The 16236-nt window shown below is 34.7% G+C and overlaps 1 protein-coding gene across 1 annotated transcript in view; it reads left to right on the top strand.

Moving 5' to 3' along the window:
* Positions 1-16236, top strand: part of Tmlhe (trimethyllysine hydroxylase, epsilon) — a 75511-nt gene that overhangs the window by 20786 nt on the left and 38489 nt on the right. Inside the window, exon 2 of the mRNA XM_077106757.1 lies at positions 11820-12001. Within this exon, the coding sequence (XP_076962872.1) occupies positions 11821-12001 (181 nt within the window). The 5' untranslated portion in view covers position 11820. The remainder of the gene's footprint in view (positions 1-11819; positions 12002-16236) is intronic.

Genomic DNA, 16236 nt, shown 5'->3' with positions numbered 1-16236 from the left:
TTTAAACTCCTGTTTCTTTCATAGCAGACTCTTAACTCTAAAGCATATGTAACAGTGATGATTCTTCTTTCAAGTAAAATATGTCTGAAATGCTCCACTTAGTTATTATCATCTATTTCTGTTTTTCAACTTCATTATCTATTCTCCTACAATGCTTGTAAATAGTTGGCTTTAACTCATACCTTTTCTTTTTGGATTGTTCTTTTTGATATTTCATACTATGAAACCACCTTTCTATTCTGATCATGAATTTCAAATCTACCTTGGCTAAAGCTTTTCATGTTCTAACCTGGTACCTTAAACCCTACTACATAGATGCTATTGGTGATCAATTTTGGACTACCTCAGAATATGAATACACACACATACACACTAACACATTGATGGTGAAGTATATATTAGTGACTAGGGCAGAGGTTGTTAACTGTCCATATTTCAGCTGAATATAACTTAAAATTATGTGTTTTTGGTCCATAGTGTTTTGGCCACTACCAGAAAAGTGTTGAATTAGTTCTTGTGGTGCCCACCACAAAATGCCTCTAAAATCTCCAACTGAAGGCAATATTACTGACCAAGGGCCCAGCTGCTAATGTTCTATAATCATTGTTTTCCTGTCAAGGCCTGTGGGCTGCTTTCAATCAACTACTGAATGATCATGGCAAGAATTCTAATGAAGGTCCTTTCCCTGGAGACCCAGATTCTTCTAATGGCAACCTTTGTCTTGAAGACACTTAAACAACATTACATTCTAAATCTTTCTTCCTTCCCTCTCTTCTCCACAGGGATGGGACATGTATCATCATGTTACAGCTCCCCCAGTCTTTTCAGACTCACTGCATTTCCTATTCACATGTATTTTTCACCAGTAAATTACTTGCACATCTACTCCTATCATGACATTGTCTTTTTAAGAGGACTTGAGCTGATGCATTTGTAAACATTACAATTTGAAAGACTTCATGTATAATATGTATATCTGTCTCCTCTCCAGCTTATTATTGCCAGTTAGGTCTTGTGTTGCCAGATCTTCAGTTCACCCTCTCTCTACAACCCATTCTCTCTCATACTCAACTTACTTATGCTACTTGCCCAGCCCCTTTTGGCATTTAATTTTGTGATCTTGATATAAAGGGTCATTTTTTAATTCATATAATCTAATATATTATTTTTCTAGTTATTATGCTGGCAGTGGTCAGGGAAAATGGCATAAACCCTGCTCTTAGAGCTTTTGTTCAATAAGGCCTACATTAGCCAAATAATCACAGAAATTAATACAATGTAAATATGTAGTTATAAATTATAATAAGTATATTAAAGGAAAGGAAAAGGGATCCAGGAGAAATTAACAAGGATATTGATCTTTTCTTTTTCCTGTATCTACACTGATTACCTGGGTAGATTCATCCAGTCTGATGACTTTAAATACCAAGTATGGGACAACTCCCAAATTTCTATCTCCAGCTTATATCTCTTCCCTGAGTTCAAGACTCAAATATCCAGCCACCTCTCTAATATTTCCACTTAGAAGTCACAGTCTAATATTTCCACTTAGATACCACAAATCTAACATCATAATTCATCCTTTTCCTGCAAAGCTACAGTATTCCCCATCACAATTCCCCTCGACAATTACAACCTTTCACTTCTCAGTCCAAATACCTTGGACCATCATTCATTCTTATTCTCCCATCCTATATCCAGTTAATCAGCAAATCTTGTCTGTACCTTCAAAACTATGAAGACTCTTACTCCACTCCACCATCTCCACTGACACCACCCTAGGTAAGCCACTGCCATTTTTTTTTTTTCTGCAGTAACTGTGATATCTCATAGCCTACTAATAGGTCTCCTTCCTTATTTTCTTGGCCCTTTTGCAGTTTATTCTTAATAAAATAGCCATAACAATCCATTTAAAATGTGTCATAGGGATGCTTCTTTTCTTTTTAAACCCTACAATGATCCATCACTTCTATCAGAGTAAAAAATGAAATTTGTATATATTAGCTTACAAGACCCTACATAATATGATCCACCCATCCCCACCTTTCTGATTTTATCTCCTATTATTATACATTCGGCTTACTGTGTCCCAGCCATACTTATTCTTTGCTGTTCTTTGGCCACAACAGACTTGATTGCACCTTACAGCCTTTACATCTAAGGCCTACTTTACCCAGATGTCATGACTAACTTCCCTCTTGATCAAATTTCATGTTTCTCAATAAGGCTTATCTTGACTGCCATGGGTAAAAGTCCAACCTCCCGTGTACTTTTTTATCCCACTGTTTTTTTTTTCATAGCTTTTATCACTCTCTAATATACTGTATAATTTACATATTCTGTTTATCTTTAACTATTAACCATCTCCCACCAGAAGATAAGCTTTATGAAAGCAGAACTTTGTATCTACCTTGTCCATTGATATATTCTAAGTGCTAAGAAAGTGCCTGTCACAAAGTAAACAATCAATAAATGTTTATTAAATTGGTCAATTAATTAATACTTCATAGTTTATTTTAAAATCCAATTTAATTTTAACTAATATATTAAAATACAAAAATTGTCAATCTGTTAATCAATGAGCTATTAACAGTGTGTGTGTGTGTGTGTGTGTGTGTGTGTGTGTGTGTTTTGGTACTGGGGATTGAACCCAGCAGCACTTTACCACTGAGCCACACCCCAACCCTTTTTATTTTTTTATTTAGAGACAGGGTCTCACTGAGTTACTTGGGGCCTTGCTAAGTTGCTGAGGTTGTCTTTGAACTTGCCATCCCAAACTGCTGGGATTACATCCATGTGCCACTGTGCTTAGCATCCAGGTGATATTTTGATGCATGAATACATTGTATAATCAGATGAGAAATATATATCTCCTCAAACAGTTAGCTAATAAAATTGTCAGAGAAAGTTTCTCAATGAATTGGTATTTAATCTGAGACCTAGAGCATGAGTGGAAATAATGAGAGTAAGAGCATAGTAGGTAGAGGAGATAATATATGTGATGGTCATGAGGTGGTGTGGCAAAGATAGATGGCCCCAATTATATAAAGCCTTGCCTTGAGTGCCATTGTAAAGAGATGACAAACTTTTTGCCTACCCTCAAAGAGCTCACAGCAAATGGCAAGTGAAAAAATAATTAAACAGACTATTACTGTAAATGTTGTGAGTGTACTAATAAGGATATGTACACAGAGACCTATGAAAATACTAACTATTCCTAAGACCGCTGGGAATATGTTATGAAGAAGGTGACATTTGAGCTAGGTCTCAGGCAGAAGAGTGACATGATGAAAGTGTTTTAAGAAGATTAATCTGGCAATAATATGGAAAATGGATTCCAATATGGGTGGACTAGATGTGAGAAACCATCTAGTTTATGGCAATAGTCCAGGTATGAGGTGATGAAGGATCTATAGGAATGGAAAGAGAAGGACAAAACTGAAAGACATTTGGAAGGAAAAATTGACAGGAGCTAAATGGACTCTTGGCTTTAAGCCTCTCCGGAGGTAATGCTTCTTCCTAAGTAATAACCATGAAAATATTCAGATTGACCTATTATGTAATTGCCTACTCTGACTAGAATTTCTAGCTATGGCTGTTCTCCAAAAGTTTCTGCTATTGTGATTAATACTTGTTGGACCTTAATTTACATTAAGATGGCTTTAGACTCTAAAGGTTGGGAAGCTCTCAAAACCTTAATTTTGACTATGAAACAGCAAATCATTCTATTAAAGGAAAAAAAAGGAAAATCATAGGGTTACATGGGAAGTTTTACAATGAGCTCATAGTTCCTCTTTAAAAATTATAATACATTAAAGATAAAAAAGAAGGGCACAAAAGCAAGGATAAATATTAACAGGTGGGTGGCATGTGCCTAAAGGATTAGTATTTGGAAGGCCGAGAATTTCTTTGGGCTTGTAGAAATGCATATTTGTAAAGATAAGAATACAATATCTATACTCTGTTGTCAGAGAAAGTACTTATCTCCTGGCATGGGTAAATTATAGCTCAGATGCTACTATTGAACTGTACTCAAGTGATCAAGGGGATTAAGTAAAAATAAGAGAGGAATTTTATAACTGTATTTAATGTAAATATTATTACCACTTCTAAAAAAAAAAAGAAGGGGAATTGTCAATCTATTAATCAATGAGCTAAAATTATCCTGGGTTAACTTATAGAACAGATCCTCAAATAAGTGAGTACTTAGAAAATTGAAAAGTTATCAATAAAATCATTCAACACAAATCTAATTTTATTTTTGATAAGTAAGAGACAGTTGATGGAAATATGACAGACACAGTGTATATGTTGAATGAATGAAATTTCAGCAAAACTTTTAACAAGTCTTTTCTGTGTAACAGAATATGGATTTTATTATTAATCTAGTTTTGTATTAATTAATTAAATTACTATATTCAAAGATTAACAGAATATAGGCAAGGAAGAATTTTTGATGATCTGCTAGAAAGCCTACCTTTTTATATTTTATTACTTAAGTGAAGATTTAGAGCAGACATCAGTTAAGTTTTAAGGAGGCTAAGAAGCTAAAAGAAGACTAATTAAATCCAATTCTCACAAACATTTATGGAGTTCTACTAACTACTAGGAACCATGCTAGATGTTAGAGCACAAAATGAATGAGATATGTAGGTCTTCCTATTGAGGAATACCAAGTATTATTGGGGAAAAGACATATAAATGTATAATCTCAACATAATGTATTAAGAAAAAAGAGAATGGGGCTGGGGTTGTGGCTTCATAGTAGAGTGCTTGCCAACATGTGTGAGGCTCTGGGTTTGATTCTCAGCACCACATATAAATAAATAAATAAAGGTCCATCAACATCTAAAAATATATTTTAAAAAAGAAAAAAAGACATAACTAGAGTATTTTGAGAAAACAAAAGAAAGGTCTGAGTTTTTATGGAAGACTTCTTAGATGAAATGGTGTCTAAGATGATTCTTGAAATATGAACAAAAGAGCCTCCAGTCTGAGGCAACAGAGAATGTTAATATAAGTTTCTTTAAACCAAGAAAGACCATGATGAATCTGACAGTAAACAATAAAGTATAAGATGGTAAATAGCAGGAAGTGGAGTTACAGGGTGCTCAGGAATAGGTAGTGTAACATAACTTATATAACATAAAGACATTGGATCATACCTGAAGGAACTACATTGCCGCAGTCTGGCTGGGCACAATTCAGGAGCCACTTGTCAAAAGAAACGAACTTTATTTTTAGAACCACACACACCAAACCACACAGCTCCTCAGGAAAAACCCTCAGAGCCCAACTGCCACCACCGGCTTCCCACAAGCCTCTCAACCTCCCCAACTCCTCCTGCTCTTGAGGCGGATTGGCTGGGTTGCGTGGGCGGAGCCAAAAAAGTCCCCCAATGAGCAGCTCCGTGGTCTGAAAGGGCGGGGAAACAGCCCAATGAGCATCACCGCAGAGGAGCCAATCATTTGGCAGCTAGAAGTTTGCTGGGGCCGCTGTGAGCCAATCATCAGCTGGCAGCTGGAAGTTTGCTGGCAGCTGGAAGTTTGCTGGGGCCCCTTTGGCTGTGGCTCTCAACACTACATATTGTCATGTTTATTTTGGTTCACTCTTCCTACAGTGTGCAAAATGGTTTGAAGGGAAGGCAAAAGTGGATATGAATAAATCAGTTAGGAAGCTATTTTAGTCTTTGAATGAGAAATAAGGATGGGCCTAGACAGGAATGGTGACAATTAGAGATATAATCAGCATGTCAAGATTGAGATTTATTTATCAGATAAAAGGTGTTATGACTTGATAAATGGCAATCAAGAAGAAATGTTAAAAGTAAGGTATCAAGTCTGAAATACTGATTTCTGGGTTATATGCCTCGCTGAATGGTACTTGAGTTGATTTTTCTACAGAGAAAGAGGTAGTGACTTAGTTTCACTCTTCTGCATATGGATATTCGGTTTTGCCAGCACCATTTGTTAAAACGGTTGTCTTTTCTCCAAGATACATTTTTAGTAAGTTGTCAAAGATCTTATGGCTGTATCTATGTGTATTTGTCTCTGTGTTTTCTATTATATTCCATTGGTCTTCATGTCTCTTTTAATGTCAATAGTATGCTATTTTGTTATTATAGCTCTGTAGTATAATTTGAGATCAGGTATTATGATGTCTTCACTTTTACTCTTATTGTTTCAATATTGTTTTGGCTATTCTGGGCCTTTTTATTCTTCCATATGAATTTTGAGATTTTTTTCCAATTCTGTGAAGAAAGTTATTGATATTTTTATTGGGTTACATTGACTTTGTAGATCATTTTTAATATTAATTCTGCCTATCCATGAATGTGAAAGATATTTCTATCGTCTAAGATCTTCAATTTCTTTAGCATTCTAAAATTTTTTTGATAGAGGTCTTTCACCTCTTTGGTTAGATTTATTCCCAGATGGGTTTTGTTTTGTTTTGAGGTCATCATAAATTGTCTTCCTGATTTCTTTCTCACTATAATAATTATTAGTATATAGAAAAACTACTGATTTTTGTATATTGAGTTTGTGTCCTGCTAACTTGATTGATTTATCAGCTCTAGAAGTCTTCTTGTGAAGCTTCTAGGATCTTATAAATGTAGGATCATATCATTTGCAAATAGAGACAATTAGACTTCTTTCTATCCCTATTTCTATTCCTTTCATTTTTTTGTCTTTCCTAATTGCTCTGGCTAAATTTTCAAGTATACTGAATAAGAATACTGAAAGTGGACATCTTTTTCTTCTTCCTGATTTTAGAGAAAATGCTTTTCCCCCCTTTCAGTATGATGTTGGCTTTGAGTTTGTCATATATAGCTTTTAGAGTGTTGAAGTAAGTTCATTCTACTCCTAGTTTCTACAATTTTTTTTTATCATGACTTGGTGCTGAATTTTGTTTTAGGCTTTTTCTGCATCTATTGAGATGATCATGTGATTTTTGTCCTTGATTCTATTTGTGTGGTGAATCATTTAATGATTAAGGTATGTTGAACCATTTTTGCATCACTTGAATGAAACCAACCTTGATCATGATATGCAATCTCCTTAATGTGTTGCTGAATATGATTTGCTAATATTTTATTGAAGGGTTTTTCCATCCATGTTCATCAAGGATGTTGGTCTATAGTTGTCTTTCCTGAATGTGTACTTATCTGGTTTTGGTGTCAGTGTGATACTGACATAATGAGTTTGGAGCAGTATCTCCTACTGATTTGTACTTCAGAGAATAATTTGAGAAACACTGGCATTAATTCTTCTTTAAAGGTAGAATTCATCTGAGAACCCATCTCTTCCTGGGCTTTTTTTTTCCCCCCCGTTGGAATGTTTTTTATTACTTCTTCAATCTCATTGCCTGTTATTATCTATTTAAGTTTTCTGTATCCTCACTGTTCAGTTTTGGTAGGTTGTATGTGTCCAGAATTTTGTCAATTCCTTCTAAATTTTGCAATTTACTAGAATATAAGTTTTCAAACTACTCCTTTATGATCCTGTGTATTTCAGTGATGTCTGTTTTGTTACACCTTTTTCATCTGTGTTGTTTTTTAAAATTTTGGTCTTTTCTCATTTTCTTTTGCTTATTTTGACTAAGGGCTTATCAGCCTTGTTTACCTTTTCTGAGAACCAACTTTTGTTTCATTTATCCTTTTACTTTTTTTTCATTTTCATTAATTTTGGCTCTGATCTTTATTATTCATTTCTTTCTACTGATTTTGAGATTGGTTTGTTCTTGTTTTTTTAAGGTCTCAAAACATACAATCAGGTTATTTATTTGGGATCTTTCTTTTTTTTAATGTAGGCACTCACAGCTTTAAACTTTCCTATTAGAACCACCTTTGTCGTATCCTACAGATTCTGGTATGTTGTGCTTCTATAATTGTTTTATTTCTTAAATGTCTCCCCTGATTTCTTCTATAATACACTCATTATCCAAAACTGTATTGTTTAATCTCCATGTGTTTATATAGTTTCTGCAATTTTTCTTAATGTTGATTTCTAATTTCTAATCTTACTGCATTATGATCTGGTAAGATGCAAAGAATTATATCAACTTCTTTGTATTTTCTGAGACATGTTTTGTGGCCTAAAATATGATCAGTTTTGGAGAAATTTCCATGACCTGCTGAGAAGAAAGTGAATATGCATGTTATTGGAAGAAATATTCTCTCTTTCTCTCTCTCTCTTTCATATATGTGTGTGTGTGTGTGTGTGTGTGTGTGTGTGTGTGTGTGTGTTAGGTCCATTTGATTTATAATGTGCTTTAGGTCTGAAGAGTCTTTACTGAGTTTATATCTGGATGGCCATGACCATTGGTGAGAAAGTTGTGTTGAAATACCTCAGAATTATTTTATTGTGGTATATCCAAGTCTTTAGGTTGAATAGTGTTTATGTAATTAGGTAATGTTTATGTAATTTATGATTGGGCCATAAATATTTACTATCATTATATCTTCTTGTTTTCGGTATAAAGTGACCTTTTGTCTCTTCTGATTAATTTCGACTTAAATTCTGCTTTGTCAGTTGTAAGAGTATCTCCTTCTGCTTATTTTCAGGCTCCATTGACATGGTGTATCAATTTCCATTCTTTCACTTTCAGCTGGTGGCTGTCTTTGCCTGTAAGTGGGTCTTCTTTTTTAATCCAATGTGTCAGTGTTGTTTTTTTTTTTTTAATTGGAGAATTGAGACCATTTATGTTCGGATGTATGCAGAGGTTATTGCTTCTTGCCATTTTTTTCTAATGTTTGATTTGAACTTAATTCTCATTTGCTTAGCTACTCTTCTCATGAGTTACACTTTGATGAATTCTATTGTTTGTTTTAATCTTCTTCACTATATAGGATTTCTTTAAGTATTTTCTGCAATGCTGGCTTAGTTGTCACAAATTCTTTGAGTTTATTATTATCTTGGAAAGTTTTTATTTCTTCTTTGATCTTGAAGATATGTTTGTTGGACATAGCATTCTTGCTTGGCAATCTTTCAGGGCTTGAAATACATTGTTCCAATCCCTCTTGAATTCAAGGGTTCTGCTGAGCAATCTGCTGTTATTATGATTGGTTTTCTTCTGTAGGTGACCTGATATTTCTCTCTTGCAGCTTTTTAAAAATTTCCCTGGAACTGGATTTCTGGCATTTTGACTATAATGTGTCATGGAGAGGTTGTTTTCTGGTCTTGTGTATTTGGAGTTCTAAATGCCTCCAATATCTGTATGTCCATCTCATTCCCAACATTTGGATTTTTTTTCTATTATTCCACTGAATTGTTTATCAGTGCCATTAGCTCATACCTTCTTAAATACCGATGAACCTTAAATTAGGTCTCTTGATGCTGTTCCAGAGTTCTTGGATATTCTGATTGTGTTTTCTAGCTTTTTTCTTAGATACTATCTGAATGTTCCAGAATGTCCACCTTGTCTTCAGACTCCGAGTTTCTGTCTTCTATTTGATCTAATCTATTAAAGAAACTTTCACCTTAGTTTTATTTTACTTACTGTGACTTTCATTCCCAAAGTATCTGACTGGTTCTTTTTTTCTGAATCTCAATTTCTTTATTGAAATATTCTCTCATATCCCGTATTTCTCCCTTAGTCCATTCTTTAGATCTTGTTTTAATTCATTGATCATGTTAACAATCAACTTTTGAAATTCTTTGCCCCTCATTTCATTCACTTCATTATCTCTGGATTTAGTCTTTGGAGGGATATAAACTTTTAAAAAATATTTTATTAGTTATTGATGGACCTTTATTTTTTAACGTGGTGCTGAGAATCAAACCCAGTGCTTCACACATGTGAGGCAAGCGCTCTACCACTGAGCCACAACCCCAGCCCTGGGATATAAACTTTTATAGACATCTTGTTGGCTTGTTTCCTCATGTTTTCTGAGGTCCTATGTCTTTGCATCTGTTAAGGTCGCTTCCTCTTCCTCTATTATGTGAGAGTCTTAGTGAGCAGTTTCTTTATAATAAACCCTGGGCTGGGGATATAATCTTAAAGTCAGCACATCCTAATTGGCATATTTAAAATGTTAAGTTCAACCACTAGTGCCACTTTGAGACAGAGTTACCTCCAGTAACTATGGTAATTTAAGTGCAAACCATTTGTCAACATACATTTAAAACTTAATATATTTAAAAATTGCTAATGATCTCTATAACTCTACTGATAAGTGAGAAAAGTGAGTGAAAATAATACAGACTAGGCTAAAAAGTTAAGTATCAATGATAGTGTAATTAATGCTATTTTTATTGGAAAAGGTGGTAAAAAGAAAGAAAGGGAATTGGGGAGACAAAGGAAAACTGAGAGGAGAAAGAAGGAAGGGAAGGGAATAAAGATGAAAAGGAAAGATGTATCAGTAGTAATTCCAATTAATTAAAAATACACATAAAATTAATTGGAACCATGGAACAAAACAAATAATGAGGGAAGACACAATAAAACAGTTGACACAAGACAGCTAATGCAATGACAATCATAAAAAGATTCAGTTTTCACCATGCTGAAATTTTAAAAATGGAGACATTTCTTTTACATACTGTCATAGTTACAAAAAAAATTTTTTTTGCCCTTGTAGTATTTGGAACTTTGGCTAAGGTGACTCATGGAAGAGGTACAGGGCAGCCTGGAAACGGGTATGGGGTGGCTGTCAGAAGCTGATGCTCAGGGTGGCAGTGTGGGCATGGGTTTGGGGCAAGCAAATGGGCCACAACATTTTTCTGGGTGGCAGCAGGAAGCTGGGTTATGGGTTGGTGGTTTCCAGTGGCAGAGATGTGCTCCACTCCCTAGGCTCTGTTCTCCTTGGGAGAGGTGCTCAGAGAAGGCCCAGAAGGAGTGTGCACTGTTCCCTAGGAGACACATTCCTGGAAATGTCATGCTCTGCTCCACTGTACTCACAGTGCAGATGCTGGGAGTCAGGGGCTTGGCAGCCTTTAGCTCCTAACCATTCAACTATCCAGGCCCTTTCCCTTTTTCCTTTTGTTACCCCTCCTGCCCTGATGATGCAAGTGCTATAGGGTTAGCAAACTATTTCCTGTTTTCTGTTCTAGTAACTAATTTCTTAGTCCCTTCAAATCTCTGACCTTCAGATGTTGTGAATCAGTGCATTTCCATCCACCTCTCTGACCAGGTATTTTCTCACTGCTTTGATTCCAATCTGCAAAGAAGTTGAGATCTGCAGTCTACCTCATATCCACCATATTGTCTGTTTTAGATGATACCTATTGGTAGGAGGTTGAAAAACAAGAGACATTGGAGAAAATAAATGGAAGCAAATATCAGCAAGGGCCTTTCACTACTGTCTACCTTGTTCTCACACGCAGAATCTCAATAAACTTAACATTAGCCCCCAATTTAATAGCCTGTTGTTTCAGAACACTTCTAAGTCATTAGTAAATTCTGTTGTCTTTAGCTGTGACATTCCTGTATGTGATTAGTTTTACCCCCACATCAAAATGAAATTCAGTGCATTCATCAGCAATATATACACACAAGCATGCATACATATACACACAAATCCACTCAAAATAATCATTTTGAGTTTATTTTACTCTATATTTCTGGGACCATCAGGAAGTTTCACATCAGGAACCACACAGACTTTCTGCAGTTACATGGCTTCCTCCCTCTTTTCCACAGGCCAAATTAATTCTTTTTACGATACTATGCATTTCAGAATTTCTCTTTTGTCTAATCTGTAGTTGAGATTATTAAATTGATTTTTTTCCATAGTCATATCCATTCTGTTATTCCTGTGGCCTCGTAAAAGTTATTTTATGTTGTTACTAAAACTCTCTTGTTATTATCCAATCTTCTAGGATGTGGTACCACAGGTTGTCCCACCTACAAAGCAGGCTCCAAAATTTGCTGAAGGGAAGAATCACATGTCAAGCCCTTCAACAGCCTAATTTCAAAAGTTTATTTCCAATAGCCATCCATTGGCACCATACAGCCTCCAAATCTCTGAATTGTGTTTGGCAGCAACTTGAAGATCATTTTGGTAAGATATGTTTGGGGACACTTTTTTGAAAGTGTGATAAAAAATAACATATACCATATTAACCATTTAATTGTACAGTTCAGTAGAGTTAGTATATTCATTTTGTTGAACAGTGCCAGATATTTTCTGTGTGGTCTGAAAATATTTTCTGTAGATTTGAAGGGACTTATAGACATTGATTTCCAAGATTTGTGGAAGTTGCAAGTAGGACAAAAATATCACAGAGAAACAGTGAAACCCCAACCCACCTAAGGGTAGGGAACTCTGCCCTGCTCCAGCCAAACACTATCTTCCTGTATGGCCAAAGGAAAAACAAAGCCTTAATATAATACAGGGGAAAGGGTCTTAAAGACAGACTAGAAATGTTACATCCACAGATAGTATTAGGTATGGGGTGGGGGCTTCACCAGTGAACAGTTTCCTAGGGCTGTTGCAACAAATTACACAAAGGGAGTGCTTTAAAACAACAGAAGTTTTTTATCTCACAGTTCTGGAGGTGATAAATATTAAAGTGAGGTGTTGGTGGTGCTGTACTATGTCTAAAGGCTCTAGGAAATAATCCTTCTTTATCTTAGTTGCCAGCAGTTTATCTTAGTTGCCAGCAGTTCTTCACATTGCTTTGCTTGTGGCAGCATCATTTCATCTCTGCCTTTATCTCCATATTTTCTCATTCCATGTCTTCAAATCTCTCTCCTTATTTAGAAAACCAGTCATTGGATTTAGAGCCTACCTTTATCCATTGTGACTGCATTTTAAGTTGATTAGATCTACAACAGCACTATGCATACTCTTTGATTTACAATAGGGTCACATTCTGATAAACCTATCATAAGTTGAAAACATCATAAATTGAAATGAATTTAATATATATAACCTACTATAAATAATATCTACTTGCAGCACACTGAAGAGTATTACTGTTTCCTGTTATGATCCTGTGACTGATGGGAAGGTATAACCAGCATTGAGAGAGTATTGTACCACATATAGCTATGCCAGGAAAATACCAAAATTAAAATTAAAAAAAAATAGTTTCTGTTGAATGCATATACCTTTTCTACCATCATCATATCAAAAAGTCAAAAGTCAGACCAATGTAAGTCATGGACTATCAGTATTTCCAAATAAAGTCATGTTCACAAGTATCGGATTTAGAACTTCAACATACATTTCTTGGGGTTACAGTTCAATCCAAACCAGCCTGGAGGACAGAAAAAAATATTTATCAAATGCTTTGTTCCCAAAGTGCAGGCCCACTGTACACCCTAAAGACTGAAACTTAATCCAAAGATTACAGAATATTTTCCTTCTCCATACACTACCACAAACTAATAAGCCTCTAGTTAAAATAATAGTGAAATACAGCAAGGAGATCTTCAATAGACAAATTATGTCTGAGCCTAGCACAAATGGAAGGGCCAAAACCAAGAGGGCAGAAGAAAATAGGATCACTAGATGAATTTCATCCTCTGGTAACAATAGAGAAAATAAGTGGCAAACACAGCCCGACTCCTCACCAGATTAATAAACTTGTGATAATGTCCTATTTATCTCAGTAGCTACTATTTAAACAGCATAAATGACTTTTAGTAATTACAGAATTACAAACCATGCTAAGGTCAGAAATAAGACATCTGCAACAGACAAAGCAACATCAGAACAAATCTTACATGTGACACTGCTGTTGAAATTATCAGTCAGGATTTTAGGATGTTTTCTATTTCTGGGAAGAATGTCAATGGATTTTGAAAGGAACTGTATTGAATCTGAAGATCACTTTGGGTACTATGGATATTTTAACAATATTTTTAAAGTCTATGAACCAGGGTATCTTTGCATTTATTTCTGTCTTCTTCAATTTCTTTCATAAATGTTATATAGTTTATGTGTACAGGTCTTTGACTTCATTGTTTAAATTTATTCATAAGTATTTTATTTTTGTGGCAATTTTGGATAAGATTGATTTCATGATTTATTTCTCAGCAAATTCATGATTGACATATAGAAAAGCTACTGATTTTTATATGTTGATTTTGTATCTTGCAACCTTACTGAATCCCTTATTAGTTCTATCATTTTGGTGGAGTATTTCTGGGTTTCTGTATAAAGTCATGATTTTTTTTCTTGCTTGATTACTCTTGAATAGAAATGATAGGAGGAAGTATCCTTTTATTATTTCTGATCTTAGAGGAAAAGCTTTCAACCTAACTCACCTAATAGCCAAAGCAATCTTGACAAGCAAGATAAATCTAGAGATATCATATTACCTAATTTCAAAATACATTGCAAAGCTACAGTAATCAAAACAGCATGATATTGTTGTAAAAACAGACACATTGGCCAATGAAACAGAGAGCCTACAAGAATACCTACATATTCATGGTCAATTGATTTTTGACAAAGGCGCTGAGAACATACAATGGGAAAACTAGAGATGGAGAAGACAGGTGCAGTGGTATATACCTGTAATCCCAGTTACTTAGGAGGCTGAGGTAGGAGGACTGCTAGTTCAAGGCCAGCCTGAGCAACTTAGCAAGACTCTGTCTCAAAGTAAAAAATAAAAAGGGATAGGTATGTAGCTCAGTGGTAAAGCATCCCTAAGTTCAATCCCCACATATCACACACACGAAAAGTTAAGGGATGGAAGACAGAAACACCATGCAAAGGCTGACAAAAAATAGTAATAGTCATATTAACTTTAGATAATCTTAACAAAGAAGATTATTTAGGATAAAGAGGCACATTACATAGCAATAAAGGGGTCACATCTCCAAGAGAACATGTAGAACCTGAAAACAGACCATCAAAATAATGAAGCAAAAAAATCATAGAAATAAAGAAAAACACAATTGTAGCTAGAGAATTCCCTTCTTTCTCAGTAACTGATAAATTAAGCAGGTAGAAAATCAGTAGGAGTAAGATAACCTGAACAGCACTGTCAGCCAACTTGACCTAACTGACATTTATAGAACAATCTATCCAACAACAGCAGAATACATATTGTTCTGAAGTGCACATGAAATATCCACCAAGGTTTGCCACATTCTTTTTTTAATTACTTTTAGTTATTATTTTTTATTTATTATTTATTTATATGTGGTATTCAGAATTGAACCCAGTGCTTCACACATGCTAGGCAAGCACTCTACCACTGAGCCACAACCCCAGCCCAGGTTTGCCACATTCTAAGTCAGAAAACAAAGCCCAGAAAAATTTAAAGAATCTAAAAACATATAGAGTATGTACTCTAACGACAATGTAGTCAACCTAGAAATCAATAACAGAAAAATAGAAATGTCCCAAATATTTGGAAATCAAGCTATAAGCTTCTAAATAACACATGAGTAGAGTAAACAGTCTCAAGGAATAATAAAATATTTTGAACTAAATGAAAATGAATATACAACTTACCAAAATTTGTAGGAAGCAGCTGAAGCAGCAGTTAGAAGGAGATGTGTGGCAATAAATGCACTTATAAGAAAAGAGAAATGGCTGAAATGAATGACCTAAGCTACTATCTTAGGAAACAAGATAAGGAAGAGCAAATTAATTTAAAGCAAAGAGAAGGAATGAAGTGATGAAAATTAGACCAAGAATCAATAACATTAAAAACAGAAAAAATAAAACAAGAAAATAAATGAACCCAACACAAATTTATTTGAAAGAAATCAATAAAATTGATAAACCTCTAGCCAGGTTAACCAAGGAAAGAAGGAAGAAAAAACAAATTATCAACATTAAGAATGTTCACCATTGATCCTAAGGACATTAAAACTATAGTAAAGCGAATACTACAAAAAATTCTATGCTCACAAATTTGTCAACTTAAAGGGATCACTTCCTCCAAAGACACTATAAAGTGGACTGAATTGTGTCACCAGAAAATTTATATGTTGAAGCCCTAACTTTCCCATAAGACTGTATTGGTTGAAATAGGATCTTTAAAGGAGATGATTAAGATTAAATGAGCTCAGAATAGTGTGCTATAAAACACATAAACTATCAAAACTTATTTTAGGAGAAATAAATAACTTGAAAGGTGCTATATATATATATTTCAGATTGACTTAGTACTCAAAATATTCAAGAAATGGAAAATCAGACTCAGATGGTTTCATTGGCAAACATTACCAAACATTTAAGGAAGAAATATCACTCATTCTATACATTCTCTTCCAGAAAATAAAATAAATGACTTGTTTTATTTTACCATCATTACCCTAATAAAATCCAGA

Source organism: Callospermophilus lateralis, chromosome X (genome assembly GCF_048772815.1).
Source record: "Callospermophilus lateralis isolate mCalLat2 chromosome X, mCalLat2.hap1, whole genome shotgun sequence".
Lineage (NCBI taxonomy): Eukaryota > Metazoa > Chordata > Mammalia > Rodentia > Sciuridae > Callospermophilus > Callospermophilus lateralis.
Note: the sequence above shows the minus strand (reverse complement) of the source record. Positions and strands in the feature narration are given on the sequence as shown.